Here is a 20369-nt window from a genome sequence, read left to right on the forward strand (position 1 = left end):
GTCCTTCAGCAGAGTGTCTACTAATATACACCGTCATTTATGAAAAATCAGCTTGTTTTTATTGTATTTTGATATTAATATTTAATTATTTGTTTAAAAATGTTATCCTTAATTTACAATGAGATATTTTATAATAATCAAATATATACAAATATTTGAATGTTTTATAAATATTTACATTTCTTAAGGAAATGTGTGCTTGAACGCGTTATTATTATTTAGGCTTTCGTTCATTATATTATAAAATAAACAATCTTCCAAACTATCACGTCAGCTGCGGCATTTTTATTACGTCAATAAAAATGTTCTTGTAAAGTATAAATGTGTGCAATAAATTATATTTAGATGTTTAAAGGATAGTTGTACAGAATAGTATTATTCCTAATTACTATGTTAATTCATTTAAACATCAGGAACTTTACTATAGCTTTATTTATTATATTGTTTGAATTGTTTTAGAATTATTTTCTATTCCCCGAAAACAATATAGAATATAGGGGTTTTTAGGTTTCTTTAAAAATGATTAGGCATTTGCTAATCAATAAATAATTTATTTTAAATTGCTAGAATGTCTTTGCATGTAGAGATTTATTTGATTTTTTTTTCTCATAGTAGACATGAACATAATTAAGTAAGTTAATTAATTTAAGTCCAATAATTAAAATTCCTTTGTGTCCTTGTGTTCAAATACACAATTGTATTTTCCTTTTATTTCCCACTGTAATAACTTAGGATAGGTCATGTGAATACAAACGCATATATAATCGTTCGTCTTAATAAGAAGTATAGTTTATTTTTAAAACTGTTTAAATGCAAAACTTCAAATACACAAAACATTTCCACATGATATCCGTTGTCAGTTCAGGTCAAATTTTCCAAAAACATGGATTAAAGAGTGATTGTCTTAAAGTGAGTGACAGAAAACTCTCCAATATTAAATGAACACACACACAGGGTTGTCTGGTCTCATACAGTGTTAAACTGACCATTACTGTGTTAAATGGGGCTTTATAGTATTAATTGCCTTATTGGAAACACGGTGTGTTTGTGATACATAATCTTTGCGATATGTACAAAGCATTTTCTGGGAAACTCGCCCAGCTCAGTCATAGCATATGTCATTGTGAATGTCAGGTTCGAGTCTTTTTTTTTTTGGCTCCCACAGTCTCATTACCAAGCTCTGATTCCGGTTAACGTGGTCTGAAATGGTCCTTGCTGTCCAAGAGCTCCATCAGCAGTCCCCATGCTGAGATTCATATCTACTAAGTGATTGGGGATTTGCGTGCTGTTGGTGAACGATGGCATCCCGGTAAAGTTACAGGCGTAAGGGTTATTTCCATAACTGTTATAGTAGTTATTGTACGGATACGAACCCACTGCGACGTTATAGGGCGCTCCGTGGGTTCCACCGAGACACGGCTTTCCATCTCGCACGAGCACCGGGACAGCTACTCTGCGCGGAGGCAGCGGGTGACCGGCCAGCTCCAAGCTCTTATCCTGCCGCTGACGCTTGCACTTGTACCTCCTGTTCTGAAACCAGATCTTGACCTGTGTAGAGGTGAGCTTGAGCATGGCGGCTAGCTGCTCTCTCTCCGGTGCTGAAAGGTACCGTTGCTGCTTGAAACGCCGCTCCAGCTCGAACACCTGAGTCTGGGAGAAGAGCACTCGAGGTTTCCGGCGAGAGCGCGGCTTTGGCCTGTCTCCCGGGGCTTCTTCCTGTTTTCCGTCAGCACTCGAGTCCTCTAAATCGCATGCACCTGTTTTGGGATTAAAAATAGTAGGAAACAAACTCGTTAAGATGTGTTCAGTGTGCCTGTTTTTATTTTAAACGACAACAAAAACATTTAGAACGAACAATGTGTAACATATGTAACATCAAGGGTTCAGTGTAAAGGTTCAGAATAATTTCATTAACCTATTAATCTAATGTTCATATTCATTTTGTTCTCTCAGAGAAAACGAAACTATACCATCCCTTGTGGCTGGAACAGAACCATCAAGGGTGCACCCTTAATACCTTTAGCATATACAATGTTTTACATTTAAAGCGTTTCACCTTCTAAACAAGTTGCAATCCAAGTTGACACGTATTTTAAAAGGTGAACTGTATCTACATTTACAGGTGAAATATACATATGCTGAAGGTACAACCTCCAGGGTCACGAAAAGCAACAGTTTAATACTTTTTTTTTAGAGTGTCTCAAGATTATACAACCTATTATTTTCACTGGGTTATTACTGGAGTGATGGAGATTTTTCCTTTTTCTTTTGTCTTTCTAACCAAAGAACATCATTCACTGTGTTCAAATTCGAGAGAACTTTTATTCTATTTATAGAAAAAAAGGGAAACATATTACTGGCAACAGTCTGTTAATTTCAAGTGACGAGTTAGTTACATCCTGAAATATAATAACTAAACAATAACTAGCAAATTTAACAGAATTAGCCCAGATCTCTTAGCAACAAACAAACAAACAAACAAACAAACACACACACACACGTACATAAAGCCACATATGAACAAATTTGAGAACCTGACTCAAATTGTTTATATGCATCCATATTGTATGAATGATATATATGATCCCGTGGTATCATTAAGAGTACATATTTTCGAGCTTTTCCCTTAAAACTTTATAATAATGTAGGACACATAACTGTACTTTAAAGACCACATGCTAATTAAAGGTACTCGCTTTACGCGTCAACCTTAAAATGCGCATAGTTTTAGTGACATCACCAAAATCTTTAATTATCTGTTAACCTCTCCATTTATTTGTTTGTATGCGTATTATATTTGTTTCCCTTTTACCTGAATTAGAAATTTGATGATCCCTCTCTTCTTCTGTCGGAGATCCACAGGAGCCAAAGTCGTCTGCGCTGAGGGTGCATTTCATCTGCTCCCCCGGACTGAAGGGGGGTTTGTCTGGGCTATAGAGCAGCTCCAGGCTCCGGCTGAGTGCACTGTGCATGCACTGAAACTGCAAAGACTGCAGCGGAGTCGCGTCCGTCTCAGGGCTGGAAAACGCCTGCTGATTAAACACATGCTGCTGTTCCAGTTTTAAGATATCCTTAACCGAGAAAGGCGTCGAGGTTACAGGGCTGGCGAGCATCGCGTGCAGAGTCGGGCTCGAGTCAATGGCGAGGCTGTACAGGCCCGAGAGAGCGCGCTGCAAAAATAACCGTGATCGTAATTTCTGCGCAGCTGTGCATAAAATAAACGCGCAAAAAGATGAATCTCAAGTCGCTCTAAGGAGACTTTTGTGTTAAGGCGTATCTTGGTAAAAGACCTGCATGAGATTCTGGACCGTATGGTTTTCAGTTCTCAGCTCACACTTCCGCCAAGTGCCATTAGTTGATTCTTGAAGTTAGGAAGAGGTGGGAAGTTCACTCTTATGTCTGTTTGTATTGTGTAGATAGTGACCCCTCCCATTCAGTGCCACGCAAAAGCGCGTAACACTGATTCACCACAATCAGTTAGATGCAGTGTATTCTGGTTGGGAAACTTAGTCCTTCAGGTTTAATCGTATTTGTATGACAGTGATCAAATTTAAACTAACGAATTACGCTATATGAATTTTGTATGTGCTAAAAACGTTGGGGGTCTTTTCATTTGTGTTTTATACAAACTGAATGCATAGTTTACAATGTTATACAATGTTTACATGCTTAATGTTATTGAAGAATGCAAATTTTTTTTTGTTAGTTTTTAAACATGTTTTTCTTATTTGTTTTGCACTTTTAAAAGGCAGGTGCGTGATTTATTTTTTGGGTTGAGAGTTAAAGGTTTTTAGTGTTCTCCTTGTTATCCATGGTTCTCATAGTGGGTGAAGTAAAATGTGACGCCCAACCTGCTGCTTTATTATTTTTAATTTTTTTTTGTTACAGTATATACAACTTTCCTATTATGTCAACTGAATAAAGTTATATGGCTGAAGGTGCAGAAACGAAAAGAGCGCATTGGCCCCAGTATATTGTCTAAAACATTATGCTACTATTCGAGAATTGTATCTTACAAAAATAAGATTGTTTGTAAAAATAAATCAGTAAGATTTTCTCTTAAGGCAAAAGCGCGTAGGATTAGTTAAGTAACTAAGTCATTAATGAATTTTTATTTGATAAATGTCCTAGATGGAATTTGTCAGTATAAGTAAAAGAATATAAGATTTTATTAGTAAATGTGTGCGTATGTCGACCGTAAATATGTAGGGAATGCGATATTATTATTATTATTATTATTATTATTATTATTATTATTATTATTATTATTATTATTATTAGCAGTAGTAGTAGTAGTAGTATTAATTATAATATTATAATATATATATATATAATTATATTAATAATATTATATTAATATTAATATATTAAAATATTATATTATACTAATGTCACTATTATTATTATCGTTACTATTATTATTAATAATAATAATAATAATAATAATAATAATAATAATAATAAAATAATAAATTCACCATCTTTTTATTATTGCTACCCTCTGGATTTAATGCACCCAGTGATGCGATGTAAACACCTCATTTTAATACATTCAATTTTTATTAGCCTGTTAAGTAATGAGTCGCCGCTTAGGCTTTCGGTGTTAAAGCTGTGCTGTCTTATTGGGCGTTAATTCCATCATTGTGCGAGTGACGCCGAAGCGACATCCAGCGCGTCTATTAGGCCTGTAGTGAAGACGCACAGAGCACAACAAACAGAAACCCAACACCTGATGTTGTCGCTGAAGAGGCCGCGGCGCCAAAGTCCGCAATGCATGGCTGAGGTTGAGCAGACCAGACTCTTTATCCCCCCTTTTAATGACCCTCCGTACAGACAGGCGCGCGCGTGCGTCAGTGTTTGTGTTGGGTTTGTGTGTGTGTGTGAGAGAGAGAGAGGTGCTGAAGCATCTTCTCTATCAACGCGACAAACTATGTTACGTCTAGATTTAGAGTAATTCTACACAAAAAAAAAAAAAAAACCCAAACAAACAAAAAACAAAAAAAAGGCACCAAACGTGCAGCTTTTGTCGTACCATAAAAGGTACATTTTGTATAATTTGTACATAAAAACGAGAATAAGTTTACGTTTAACATGAATTAACATTAAGCAGGGGGATTCTTATACATTTTGCAGCCAACAACCGTTAATGCAAATATCCAAATGTTATGCTTCATTATAAACAAAAGTGTACAATGTAATTTTGGCGCATCACAACACAAATGATCAAATAAATGGTAGAGGATCACTATACACACATTTTTTCTCTTTATCTTTCTTTTACGATCATCCTAACTTTTGTGATGCTTTTGGGAGACTGTCCTCGAAACTGGCTATTTGTTTAGTTATTATATCAAGTTTTTATATCAAATCCGTATGAACAGGATAAAAACCGTAAAACTACACAAACTCAATAAAACAGATCTTTGATAATAGCTGATACTATTATATACTTTCTGTCTATGCATCATGGAGCCCACTTGAACCGTGGAGTTAAGGCAATAGACCGTAAACACCACTGAGGAACTCTTTAAAATGTCTTTAGTGTTAAAACTAATTAATAACTTTAATAGTGCCACCAAATAACAAAGGAACGCACTGTTTATTTCTGTGTTCAGTAAGTCTGTTTTTTTACAGGAATTTAATAGTCGAATAGTTTACTGGATTTCTGAGATTTGTCACTAGCAGGAAAACCAACACAAGTGAAACAACATTATAAAAGCAATATGATATAAATTCGTATTGTCTAATGTTAATTATTCAGACCTACAGTGTGCTAAAAAATTAGAGCTACTAATAAATAACAACATCTGGTCAGTGAGAAACCAAAGCTGGATTTCTCTAGACAATTATTCATTCATGTACAGAATTACAAGTAACTGAGAAATTCATTCATTCATTCATGTAAAGTAAAACTGTAGTTCACACAGAGGCATTTGGTTTGTCCTTAATTCGTTTTTTATTATAACATCAACCTATAGATTGTAATAAAAGTGCTAGGGTTAGAGTTAGGTTAGGGTTCAATTTCAGAGTTTTCAGCCCCATGTTCAACGTCTGGATAAAATTCACTTGTGTGCGTCTTCTTTCCTTGAGTGGAGTTTGTATGTATGCGTGTGTGTGTGCGCGCGCGTGTGCGTGTGCGTGTGTGTGTGTGTGTGTGTGTGTGTGTGTTTGTGCGTGTGTACTACTTCGACATTAAAATCGATTAAATAACTACATGCGAATTTTTGAGCATTGTTTAGTTTACACACGACTTTATGGTTCTTATCTATATCTAAAATATCTTATATTCTTTACCTTTTTGATATTGCGTCGAAAAGCACCAAGTGTCATTTAATATCAACCTCTTTTAGTTTTATTTTAATAAAAATAGAAAAAAACAGTAAGTAGCAACACTAGCAACCCATATTTACATATAATCACTTGCAATTAAATGAGACAATTATATATATATAATTTTCAGAATATTTTTATTTAGCACATTGTCATGTTTTTTGTTTAAACTTATTTCGTTTATTAATTTTAATAATTACTAGTATGCGAGATTATTTAGCCGACATTGATTTTTTGTGATTTCTGTGTTTTTTGCACCGGCGGCACTTGAAGCCGCTTTATAGCTTGGATTCAGGGCTTTTTTATTATCAGGCTGTCCAGTTTTTTGATGAGGTAATGACTGTTAATTGCCCACTCCTCCTTTCAGTGTCATCTGAGGTCTTTGAGAGTAAAAACTGAATGTAGCATATAGATGGAGAAGCCAGTCCCCCGGCCTTTAAGCTAAACTGCTGGACTTGATCTTTTCCAGCGGTGTAACACAAGCAGGCAGTTTAGTAACAGACTATAATTAATCACACAGTAAAATAGAGCACTGATGGCTGCTGAAAGAAGATCCTCACCTTCGAGCCTTTTCGTAAAAAACATTTTGCCACCGCAAACTTTCATGAACACGTCATTTGAGATTGTCACAGTCGGAGCTTTATGTAATTTCATACAGTAGCCTACAGGACATATATTTATACAGACGACTGGGGAGTTTTGATTGACACTGATTGGCTTACTACAACGAGAAAGGGGTCCTGGGACACTAGATGAGATCAGATGATTGCTCATGTAGTAAATGTTTCATACAGTTTCTCCAGAGAACCAGGTTTTCTCTGAAGAACATCGCCTGCTCTTTTTCTAATCTGTTTTATTGGGACTTTCCCTGCTGTAGTCACTTCCCTGTGCTTGGCTGACATGTGGTCTTCTGCTGTTGTTGCCCACCCACCTAAAGCTTTAATGTGTTGTGCGTTATGAGATGCTCTTCTGTTCAACACAAATGCTAAGAGTGATTATTTGAGTTACTATAGTCTTCCTGTCAATGTTGATTTGCAGTAGCACTTATTTCTAAAGGGGAGAAAAAGAAGAAGACACAAACAGTGACAGCAAAATAAATGAATATCCCAACAGATCTTCCGGAGCCATTGTAGAGGGTCAAGTATTCTGGCTTGTACTCTTGGTGTTGTCATAGATAAGCTCACGTGCATGTTGAAAGCACTACTGAACTGTACATTTGTTTGAATAATAAATGGTTTACAGACAGCAAGTGTACTATACTATCCCTCTTCCTATAGCTGTAGATAAACCTTGCTTGCTATGTCCTGCAATGGCGTTTCTCATCACATGCAGAACAGTTGCTTTTATTTTTTTTCCCCTACAGTCAATGTACAATCCTATTCCTAATCCAGTGTACAATTCTATTACCATTCATTAGGTACTGTAGATCTTGTATTATTGTTGTGAATGAAATGGATTATGAAATGAAATAATTACGTTCACGTCCAGTTGTCTGGAATTGTTACTGTTCTTCCTTTATCAATTGGTGGACTGTGGTCCAGATACAGGCCCAACATCTGTATATATTTCAGTATTTGAATTTTATTTAGAAAAAGTACTTATTTTTCATAACCTAACACAAATGGTTGGAAAAATAGACAAAGAAAGAGATAAAATCTTGATAGTTTCCCAAACACACCTGTAGATAATTTTGGATAAAGCTCATAAATGGTCTCATCGTGTAATTTCAATAAGTATGATCCTCTTTAAAAGCGTGTTGAGTATAAATGAACTGAAATAATGTCTGAAAGTGTGAGCAAGCACAAATAGCTGCAAGGAAAACTAATAAGAATAAGAAATGAGGACATTGGAGAATTTCAATTTCATATTTCCAGATTTACTTCAGACTAACTCGAAGTAGACAGTTAGAACAAGGTACCTTAAAACTGCAGAGCAGTGCTAAATATTACACTGGTTTTTATGGTATGGTTTCTCCAAATATGTATTTAATGCTTAGATGAAAATGTAACCTTTCTTAAAAGTTTAAAAGATGACTAAGTGTAGTACTTGAATGAAGTTTCTTGTTACTACCCTTTTGGGAATTCCACATGTATGCAGAGATTTGCAATGTTCCTACCTCCAGGTTATAACTGTAACAGACACTTCAGCCCAGGACTCTCTACGGATATCTAATCCCAGTCGGAGTAGCTTTGTAAATAGGATTTTATGGCAGAAATTCTGCCAAGTATGAGGTGTCATTTAAATTGATGAATTAAGATGAACACCAAAACTGTCAGAGTTTACAACTACTTATTTACATAGGTTTTTACCCCAACAGAACTCGATACTGTTCACACGAGCTATTCATTTCACTGAATTTCTAACAAACAGATTCTTTGCGCCAGCAATGAAAACCATCTCCTGGTCTTTTTGTAATCTTCAGTCGTAGAGTTTGGGTGAGTACATGCCCACTGTAGCCTCAAATTCATGTTTTGTTCTTGCTGCCAGGAGAAGAAACTTATGTGGTTTGATGTGTTATGTATTTTCTGATGCTTTTCTGATTACTGTTGTAAAGAGAGTCTGTTTTTATGTAATGTTGCAGCACATGCAGTTCAAGGTTTGAATCGGTGAGCATTCTGATTTGCTTTTCTTCTCGCCGTGGATGTAAACCATAAGATAAGATAAGATATACCTTTATTCGTCCCACAATGGGGAAGTTTCACTGTTACAGCAGCAAAGAGTAAGAAAATGCAACTATATAAAAAGAATAGAGACATAATATCATATACAGTATATACAAAACATAATGTATAAAAAGAGACCATGAGTAAGTAGTTACACTAACAGACATATTGCGTAGGTAATATTGCACGTTTTTCAAAATTTCTGTTACAGCACATTTTAGTGGTTAGCACAGCCTTCCTTTCACCTATAACCAGTCCAGCCAGTCTCCTCTGCTCTCTTTCATCTATCATCAGTGTGTTTCTGCCAGCAAAACTGCCACTCACTGGATATTTTTCTCTTTCTTTTTTCTACACCATTCTGTATAAACACTAAAGACTGCTGTGTGTCAAAAGTCTCGGAGATCAGACGTTTCTGAATCGCTCAAACCAGACCAACAACCATGCAATGGTGAAAGTCATACAACTTTCTGAGATTTCTTCCTCTATTCTGTTATAAAAGTTAAAAGCTCTTGACCTCTATTTGCAAGATTTATACACTGTGCACCTGTCACATGCTTGGCTGATTGAATAATTAAAGTATAGGTATTCCTATTAAAGGGGTCAGTGGGTGTATATTAAAAAAAAAGACAAAATACATTTACATTTACATTTACAGCATTTGCCAGACGCCCTTATCCAGAGCGACGTACATAAGTGCTTAAATCTCTAGCATTGAATACATTAATGCTGGCTCACTAAGTTACATACTTAAGATACCATGAGTTTAAAACATTTGTTCAAAGTTACAATGAAAAAGTGTCAAAGGTGTTTTTTTTTTTTTGTTTTTTTTTAAATGCAAAAGAAATACATGATTTCTAGACAATTCCCAGTTTCTTTAAATGAAAGCCAACAGATGAATCATCTTGCTTTTATTCTTAGTCAGGTGTAAGAAAACACTACTTATAAAAATCTCTGCTGTTGATTTGTCTACTGAAATTCCCAGCAAATAAATCATATGCCATTGTAAATGTGTTTATAATAAGAGCAATAAAAAACATCTGCCCTGATCATCAGGGCATCAACAGCTATGATGGTTTTTTCCCCGTGGTATTCCCAAGGTGCGATCAAAGCAAAATGAAAGTGTGTCAAGATGTGCATATGCCTTAGGTGTTAGCAAAATGATCCAGTTGCAGTACATATAAATCTGAAGCAGTCTATTGAAGAGAACTTCCCTCGAGGCTTCAGATCATCTTCAAGATAAATCTAAGCTAAACAAGCTGTTGTTTGCACTACTTTTCTCTTTCAGATATCTGTGCAATGTTTGTTAGTATGCATGCACTTTAGAGCTGTCATCTATATCTTAACGCTTCTTAAAAGACAAATATTGTTAGATATATCAGTAATATCGCCGATTTGTAGTTATAATTACAGGTTTACACTAAGCAAAAATATATGTTAGCAGGCTAAATTGTCTTTATTTATAGTTGTATTATTTGAAATGATATTATTTGACTAAATCCGTGAATATATTTCAGAATAGGTAAATTGCAGGCATAATGAATGTGAAGGAGTTGACCATCAGCGTCCCCAATACCTTTGGAAGACATCTGAAGCACAAATTGTCCAATCAAAGTATAAACTAAACAAAAGAATAGATAAGAGTATAATCAGTGTGTGTTGGTTTTTTTTTTTTGGGTGGGGTGGGTTTTGAGGGGTTGTTGGGTAGGGGGTCATGGCCAGGTATTTGATCAGGTTTGAAAAGCATAAAAATAGAAATCTCCCAGTCCTGCCTTCGAATGTATGTTTGTAATCATTGGAGATTAAATGAATCTCGATTTCTGCTGAAGATTTTGGCATCAACAGCATTGATGCATGGACACAAGCTGCCTTGTGTCGAAAGGTCATGGAGGTCCGGGGCTTCGGATCATGTTCAAAATACTCAAACAGCAAAATAGGGGAAAATGTGACTTTACACTGTTGTGAAAAGCAAACGTTAAAATAATAATGAAAAACATCCATTAAACAGCTCTGTGAGTGCAAAAGTTTGGTTGATGAACGCGTTAAAATCAGAATGACCTGATGGTTCAAGCTCACAATAAGCATAGAGTAACTCAAATCTTTAACAACTATGGTGATGAAAAAAGCATCATAAAATGCAAAACGCATCAAAACATGTCATGTCAGCTCTTATCAGCTAAAGACCAAAAAACTGAGGTGTGATATAAAGGTCAGCTTTGTGCCAATAACTGGAATCACCATCACCATCACCATTCCTCATTAGTTTGTCCTTTCTCTCTCCATGTGGAAAATAACCATGACTCTGGCAAACATCTTTTCAGCTTTCTTTGAGTTTGAGTTTTTATAGCCACTAGATGTCCCTATATGCCCAAAATACAGATGTCTGTTCTTCAATTAAAAAAAAAAAAATACACGACATTTTTAAACTTACGAGTGTCCATCTAAAACAGGTTTTACTTCATTTCTCAGTTACTTGTAATTCTAAATAATGATGATACACGAAGATATTATTTATGCATGCAAATATTTAATCTTCACGTCTGTTTATTTTAAAACAGCGATTATCAGTACAGGGTCATCACTAGCATTATTATTATTATTATTATTATTATTATTATTATTATTATTATTATTATCATTATTATTATTATTATTATTATTAGTAGTAGTAGTAGTAGTAGTAGTAGTAGTAGTAATAGTAATAGTAGTAGTTGTAGTAATAGTAGTAGTTGTAGTAGTAGTTGTAGTAGTAGTAGTAGTAGTAGTAATAGTAGTAATAGTAGTAATAGTAGTAGTAGTAGTTGTATTAATAGTAGTAGTAGTAGTAGTAATAGTAATAGTAGTAGTAGTAATAGTAATGGTAATAGTAGTAGTAGTAATAGTAATAGTGGTAGTAGTAGTAGTTGTAGTAATAGTAGTAGTAGTAGTAATAGTAGTAGTAATAGTAATAGTGGTAGTAGTAGTAGTTGTAGTAATAGTAGTAGTAGTAGTAGTAGTAGTAGTAGTAGTTGTTGTAATAGTAGTAGTAATAGTAGTAGTAGTAGTAGTAGTAGTAGTTGGATTAGTAGTAGTTGTAGTAATAGTAGTAGTAATAGTAGTAATAATAGTAGTAGTAGTAGTAGTAGTTGTTGTAATAGTAGTAGTAATAGTAGTAGTAGTTGTAGTAGTAGTAGTTGTAGTAATAGTAGTAGTAATAATAGTAATAATAGTAGTAGTAATAATAGTAGTAGTAGTAATAGTAATGGTAATAGTAGTAGTAGTAATAGTAATAGTAGTAGTAGTAGTAGTAGTAGTAGTAGTAGTAGTAGTAGTTGTATGGACTTGGACACATATGTGTCCTTTTCTTTCTCATGTATCCTATGTACTTGTTTTGTTATTTCATTAGCCCTGAATTAGTGACTACAGCTTGCTGTCTAAATCTAGTCAAACCTGCTCACTGGAAAACCTTATATAACATCGCCCCCTGCTGGTGAACATCAGTGTGGCGTCCAAAATCTTGCCTGTAGTTTCGTATTATGTACTGTAGTTGTGATTATTAGACGCATGATGTGACAAAGTTTATCCGAGACTCTCTTTTTAAACGGATCCGTCTACAACTGTTCAACCTCCTTACTGAACTCTACACTATACTGCTAGGACCTTGTTTGTCTCAATAACACTATGCAATACTTCACTTTCTGTGGTCATATTGTATTTCTGCACCCTGTACATCTTTTCTACCAATTATAACTGTATATAACTGCAAATTCATTACTTACCCTAGTTTACATCTGCTTATTTATATTATCTGTACATTCACTCTATATTTCTTCTACATATTGGACAATGTGCACATATTCCTATTTTGCACATACTATACTTATGTACATAACACCTGCCATAGCTTTATTTAGTGATGTACATATTCTGACATTTATCTGCACTTGTTCCTTTGCACTTTTTTCCCCCCTACTATTTGCACTATGAACCTGTTCTATACAATGACAATAAAGTTGCATCTATAAGCCTCTGTTCTATCATAATGTCTATGTTTTTTTTTTTTTTTATCCCTACCTTTATAGCAGCTACAAACAGTGGTTCCCTCACCATCGATTCTCGAAGTTAACACAAAAACAAACACAGCTTGTTCGTGCTGGTAATCTTCATGCAGGCTTCTCTTTTTTTACCCATCCAGTGCTTAAAGAAGATACAAAACAGTTAAAATATTGAGGTGACTAACAAGTAACAGGAACTGTAATTATAAGACCAGAGCCTCATTTTATCATCAATTATCACTGTATTTTTCCACAAAAAGCACCAGATTCTATTAAGTCTCTTGATTCATTGCATAACCTATCTTCATGGATTAAGTGCTGCATTGTCAAGGGCTTAAGCTGAGCTCAAATGCTTGACAGTGTTAGAGAGAATATAATGTGTTGAAAAAAAAAATGGAAAAGATAAGAAGAAATCCTGTCTCCTGTTTCAACAAGATGATAGGGATAAACAGATAAGGACATTATCTCTCAATGCTGTTCCTCTCTGTGTCTCCCTGCGGCTCACTCCACACTTCTGTCGAGCTGCCTAGTCATTCACTCGCTTGGGTCTGAGCGTGTGGGCGCATAGCAATTTGTCCTAAAAAAGTACTGAACGTCCTTGAAATTCAGATACATGCCTATAGAAGACTTTGTTGTTTGTCACATATACATTACAGCACAGTGAATATCTTTCTTCACATATCCCAACTTTGGAGGATGGAGTCAGAGAACAGGGTCAGCCGTGATACAGCGCCCCTATTGCAGAGAGGGTTAATGGCCTTGCTCAAGGGCCCAATAGTGGCAGCTTGGAAGTGCTAGGGTTTAAACCCCAACCCTCAATTAACAACCCAGAGACTTAAACACTTAAGACACCAATTGTGATAGGAATGATGGTGAGATACACCACAATCCGAGACCCAGCGCTCTACCCACTATGCTACCAGCACATATGTAGAAATACGTAACAGATATTTGTAATAACAATACTGAAATTATTTAAACCAAGAGCGAAATGTAACTCATCACCAGGCCTCTGTGCATAACGCCACGTTTTTGTCCAGCATAATTTGATCCAATTTTGTCACTGAATCCTCTGCATCTCCCTTGCTGGACAGTTTCCCTGCTTGTCTCCTCATGATGGCAGTGCTGTTCAAAACACTTCACATTTTTATTTATTTTTTATTATCAGCCATCAGTCTTACTTTATCTAAACCTTATATTTCTTAATGATATCTCTATATATTTATATTCTGTAGGAACTTACATTTACGATTGTGTAAAATCGTACAGAAACTGACATTTCTAGAGCATTTCATCTGAAATGTAAGGGATAACATCAGGGATCAGGTTTGGGTGTCAGTCAATAGCATATTAATGGGAACATTAATTCATGATCTAACATAGAAATAGTTAAAAGATTATGTTAGAGGGTTAATGTGCGGTTTAGCAGTGCAGGGATTTAAACCCTTAACCTTCAGAAATACTTATCCGATGCTACCCCTTATTAAAGATGATGATTTTCAGTGCTCTTACTATTAAAAAAAAAACATTTATGCAATAACAATTATTGCCATATAATCCCGAATGATTTGGAACGAACACACATGTAGATTAGTCTGTTTACATTCCGAGTGTTCTGGATATCTATTTTCACTTATGTAACGTATTTGTTTTGAATTCTTGACTAAGCTGTTCCTTTATTTATGGACATAAGTGATAGCTCCAGCTGTGCCATATCGTTAAACTCCTTGTCTTATTATAGGCAGAGCTGTATTGTTAAATAGAGTCATTTTTCTTGGAGGATAGAGGCAGTGAACTTTTGTCTGCATTTTTAGCTCTTGCTTTGTGCATCTGGGGCCTGGGGCCTCAGTGAGTTACACGATTTCACGATTACATGAAGCCTGACATTGGCTTAACCGGTGGTCCGGATTTAAACGGATGCATTCGTAGATGAATTCCAGCACTGACATAGTTTGTTTGTGTGTCTGTTGTTTTTGGAGTCGAGTTCAGCAATCAGAGAGAACTGCAGGTAGGCTCTCAGTCATGGATCGCTAAGGGAGCTGTCATATTGGATTTGGGAAGCTTAAAGCAGAAACTTTCCTCTTGAAACATTCTGACCACAAATAAAAGCACATCAGAAAGAAACCTGTTAGAAAACATTACCGGGATCTGAATATCCATATTATCTTTTACTGCTGCTTCTACTAAACCTCTCTGCTCGTCTACTCGGCCAACCGTTAGAGTCAAAAACACATGCATAAGCTGTGGATAACACAACCAATACTGCAAATCAAATTTTAGCCATTATGTATTTTGAAAAAGCACAAATTTCCAATAAATCTGTCCATCCCCAAGTACCCCCTACCCCCAACCACATCATCCAGGGATCCCATATCACACAACAGCTACTGACTACAGTAGATAGAGTGAGCGCTAAAGCTACGTTTAAACATACAGTATGATTAAACATGCATACGTCACTAGTAGGCGTTCATACTATTGGTTGCCATAAAGTTTGTTGTTGTGCCACTTTGGAGATAAAAAGAAGGACAATCATTTTAATGGTTTGAAGGAGGGAGATAGTTATATTGGTAGAAGGATGTTGGAGATGGAGCTGCCAGGTAAGAAGTCAAGAAGAAGGCCAAAGAGGAGATATATGGATTTGACAAATGAGGACATGAATAGAGTTAGGTGGAAACAGATGATTCGATGTGATGCCCTAAAGAGGTGTAATATTAAATGCCTCAGGAAGTCTATAATCATTGGATTAACAGGGTGACCATAACACGTGTTTGTAGTCTGCAGCAACTACATTTTTCTCGGATATCATTGAAAGCAACGGTTTAGTATTTGTGTAATATAACAAACTTGAATATTTGTGTGTGATGAACTTGATTAAGTAAATGGGCCATGGTGGAATTGATGTAGTGTTGCTTCACCTAGTCCTGTGAGTGAGTTAGTGACAGATTGGAAAATGAAGAGAAAAAAAAAAAAAAGGCCTTCAGGACTCCTTCAAATTGGCATGAAATTATTCCCCTTCCCAGTGCTAGAGATAGCAAATGCTTGTTTTTGTTTTTATTTTATTTTTTCATTTTATTTTACATGACTCACTTCCTTTCCCTGGGCCTTTTTTTATAGAGCAGAGTCTCTTTGCAGTTTTTGCACGTTTACAAAGCGAGTTTAGGAAAAGTTCATTTTCAAGCACGAGTGCCCCGTGTCCTTTTTTTACCACTTCACCGTCGTAATGCCGATTGGTCACACACAGCACTGCTTTGATAAGCGAAGAACAGCTTGCCTGGATGTATTAAAGCTGGATCTGCATGTCCCTAACAAACCTGTGAGATTTATTTCAAAAAGTGTTCTTAGCTTTTTAAGGCAGCAGTGATGCAGATTTCTAGTAAGCTTTGTTAAATGTGATATAAATCATGTTTAGGTGAGAATCGTAATCCAGTGCGATTGAAGATGATCTACTAAGATCATGATTCACATCTGATTCCAAATGAAGGAGTTACAGTGAAGAATAAAATGGAGAATTTAAAGGAGTAAGACATGGTGTAACCCTGATGGATGTTGAATGCTCTGTTCACACACTGTAAATTGTCTCCATTTTTCTTTTCGTAAAGTACACAAAATAACCAGATTGAAGGCTGTTTAAGGGGGCACGGTGGCTTAGTGGTTAGCACGTTCACCTCACACCTCGAGGGTCGGGGTTCGATTCCCGCCTCCACCTTGTGTGTGGAGTTTGCATGTTCTCCCCGTGCCTCGGGGGTTTCCTCCTGGTACTCCGGTTTCCTCCCCCGGTCCAAAAACATGCATGGTAGGTTGATTGGCATCTCTGGAAAATTGTCCGTAGTGTGTGATTGCGTGAGTGAATGAGAGTGTGTGTGTGCCCTGCGATGGGTTGGCACTCCGTCCAGGTTGTATCCTGCCTTGATGCCCAATGACGCCTGAGATACGCACAGGCTCCCCGTGACCCGAGCTAGTTTGGATAAGCGGTAGAAGATGAATGAATGAATGAAGGCTGTTTTCTAACAGAGAAGTTTCTAAATGAATTAATAATTCAATTTTTTTAAGAATTTAGATCAGGTTAGATTAGATTAGGTTAACGTCTCAAGCATAGCAACAGCTTCATAACACAAGTTTATTAACGTTACTGTAACTGTTATTAGAACATGACCAGCACTGTCTCATCCCACCATTTATATCATCCATTCCACAAACGTCCTTCACAACTGCAGACATTTTAAAGTCCGCTGAAATACTAATGACCTCTTTTTTCAATCAGTTTGCTTGCCTTTAAAGTCCACAAAGTTATTATTACATCTTATGGTCAAAAATGGGAACCACATCAAGTGGTAATAAAGGCCCACTGGGACAGGAATTACACTGCCCTGTGTTCACTCTATAAACATTTTTATTGGAAAAGCAGCACAGTTAATGCAGGACTGTTAGTGGGTGGTTGCCAGATTGGGAAAGATTAATTTATTCAGCCATACAATTCTATCTTGCTTTTTAGCAAAGGCACAGTGTTAGTGCAGACAGTGTGTCTATGATGTACAAAGCCTAGGAGAGGGAAAGTAGGTTTATGGAGTAGATGTTTGAGAGAAGTCTGAGAAAAAGAAGATAAATGTCTGCAATGTTTTTGTATTTTGTGCAGCTTGGCATCAATCAACAAATCCAGATATCACAAAATTGACACCATGTGCCTGATATGAACATAGTTTATTTCTACACAGTAAAAGACACATAGTTGATGCATTGGAATCTTCCTTTACCTGTAAGCACAGAGAAACCCGTCACATATACTCGAGTGTATATATGTGCATGGGCGTATAATAAAGTGCAAATCAATCACAAAGTTCTATCATGCGTAACATTAGGGACATTAGGACAACGAATCCATTGAATGCCTTGCAAAACAAAATTTACCTGCTTCTTTTTTTTTTTTTTTTTTTTAATCTTCTTAGCTTTTAGGCAAAATCAAACTCCATAACGAAAAAAAAAAGGGGAGAGGAAAATAAGCGTGACAGATTATCCAAATAAAATACATCAGTGAATATAATAACACTAGAGTTCAAGTTTTTAGAAAGTACCATTCAGTTTAATGGCTGATTGAGCCTAGCTTTTTTTTTCTGTCCTTAGTGCCCTGGATTAAAGAGGAAGTGACATACAGTCACTTATTTGCAAACACAAATTATGAGATTAGAGCTGTTACATTAGCTATATGGTATTTTCCAGTAACTGGGACTTTTTGACAATTGGGAATATCCCATGCTTTGAATGCTTCATTACAATAATAATAGTATTTAATAGTACATTTTTCAGTTACATTTTTCATAATACAGTTTTCCCCCCATCATCTGTTTTGGTGCATTATAACAAACTAAAAAGCTGTAATAAACTTTCAGGGCCACAGCCAGCCCTTCACACCAATACACTTTTGAAACAAATACATTCTCGTTTTAAAATCCGTTGCAATCGATTATTACTTTTTTTAATCAATATGCAACTATGTAAGTAGTAGGCAAAACAAAACAGAATACATATTCATCCAGAAGTGCACTGCTGAAACGAAACCAAAGATCATAGATGTAGGTGCACAGCACAATATCCCATGACATACCAAGGGTAGTGCGTGCATGCGTGTGTGTGTGTGTGTGTGTGTGTGTGTGTGTGTGTGTGTAATAGGCATGGCTACACACATGCTCCAAAGAGCAACAATTTTCTCTGAGATGGGTCGGCCACTCCCTTTCCACGAACACGGGTAAATGATGGCACCATTAGTACTATAAAGATCAAGGGTCTCATTTATCAACCGTGCACGTACAAAGTTCTACGGGAACACAGAATGCACCTAAAACTACAATCAGAAACTCCTACAGTATCTGAAGAAAAGTGTAATCGCACCTTGTGTGCAGGAACATCATGGCTAAGGACGACTGAGAGACTCATTAAGGTTGCGCAGATATGATTTTAGTTTACACTTTAATGAGAAATCGGATATTTATTTTCCAATAATCTATTAATATATCAGCAAATATGATAGGAAATATTTTAACAATAATGTGAGGATTCAAAAAAATGGAAATTACAGCCTTTTTTTTTTTCAAAGGATGTTGTTTACAATATTTGGGGGATTTTTTTTTTTTATAGCGAATTTAAAGCTTTATCAACATCCATTCCTGGGATAAATACCAACTGTTTAGCACAAACTGGAGGTTCTTATACAAAGAATTAGTACTTGTTCACTAACCACACAACCCACTACAGAGCTGAGAGGAATAAGGCTGGATGTGCTTCCTTGAGACATGTTAAGCCACCCAGCACAGCCTTATTCCAATCCGCATCACATGGTTGCGTAAGTTTAACACTCAGAGCCGTGCTATCTACCCTCTTCCTCATACATGATATCGCTACTCGAAATCTCTGGAACGTTTATCCGTTGCGCCTCTCAAGAACTCCTACACACACTCTGATAAATGAGACCCCAGATGTTCTACATATTAGGCATTATAATCCTTTAAATCCTTTGCAACAACACAGTACTCTCTCAAGGTAAGCACAACTGAAAAAAAGAAATTGTTGAAACTTAACACAGTGGGGTTAGAAATAGGTTTAGCAGCAACTGTTTGGTACAGCAAGTTCCTTGGTGTTTCATAGACAGAGATCGCTCTTAATCCCGAAACGAAAGGAGAGACTTGGCTCTCAAACACACTACATATGTCACTCACACTACATCCCTGGCTACTCAAGTATACAGCTATAATGGTCTCTCTAGCTCAATGTTGAAACGTCGAGCCCAACATGCGTAAGGTAAAAGAGTTTCGATTGTTTCAATGCCCTTTTATTAGTGGTCCTAAGAGATGGAAAGAGGAAAGTGCATATAAAGACACATCTTAATGTGTCTCTTACTACATACACACACTGATATTTAAATTAACAGGGAGAAGAAACAGGGAGAGACAGTCAACTTGGGACTGGGGAGTTACATTGCCATTCATTTGGGGGAGGTAAAAGGCTCTACTGTAGTCTAAAAGTCAAAGTCGACTGGCCCTAGCGTTTGCTCAGGCCGCTATAATGTGGATTTCTTTTAAGCATGAAACCTTTCTAGGAATTATTGCATAGTTTGGTGAGTTTATTTTAAATGTGCACATCATTTGGTTTTAAGAAAAAACAGTCATTGCCACTGCCAGTGTCAATTTTGCGGACGAGAACAACAAAAACGAACGGTGACTCATGAGGACATTAATAAAAAAAAAAAGTCTGACTTAAGGTAGTATGCTAACAAGCCCGTGAACTCAACGTAAAGTCTGGCAGCAATTCGTTTATGAAAAAGTCAAATCGGCAAATCTGAGTCGAGACTGAA

The 20369-nt window shown here is 36.3% G+C and overlaps 1 protein-coding gene across 1 annotated transcript; it reads right to left on the reverse strand.

Moving 5' to 3' along the window:
• Positions 1–767: 767 nt before the first annotated feature.
• On the reverse strand, positions 768–3387 carry nkx2.7 (NK2 transcription factor related 7). Its single transcript, XM_060882432.1, has 2 exons — positions 2813–3387; positions 768–1757 (listed from the first exon to the last, which is right to left on the reverse strand). The coding sequence occupies exons 1-2, from the start codon at positions 3111–3113 to the stop codon at positions 1171–1173; spliced, it is 888 nt and encodes a 295-aa protein (XP_060738415.1). The 5' UTR covers positions 3114–3387; the 3' UTR covers positions 768–1170.
• Between the last annotated feature and the right edge of the window lie 16982 nt (positions 3388–20369).

The sequence above is a fragment of the Tachysurus vachellii genome, chromosome 11 (genome assembly GCF_030014155.1).
Source record: "Tachysurus vachellii isolate PV-2020 chromosome 11, HZAU_Pvac_v1, whole genome shotgun sequence".
NCBI classification, from domain to species: domain Eukaryota; kingdom Metazoa; phylum Chordata; class Actinopteri; order Siluriformes; family Bagridae; genus Tachysurus; species Tachysurus vachellii.

Bases quoted from the DNA above. Each gene is read 5' to 3' on its own strand.
- nkx2.7 (XM_060882432.1), bottom strand. From the start codon at position 3,113: ATGCTCGCCAGCCCTGTAACCTCGACGCCTTTCTCGGTTAAGGATATC. The intron at 1,758-2,812 runs GTAAAAGGGAAA...ATCCCAAAACAG, and splicing joins TCATCAAATTTCTAATTCAG to GTGCATGCGATTTAGAGGAC.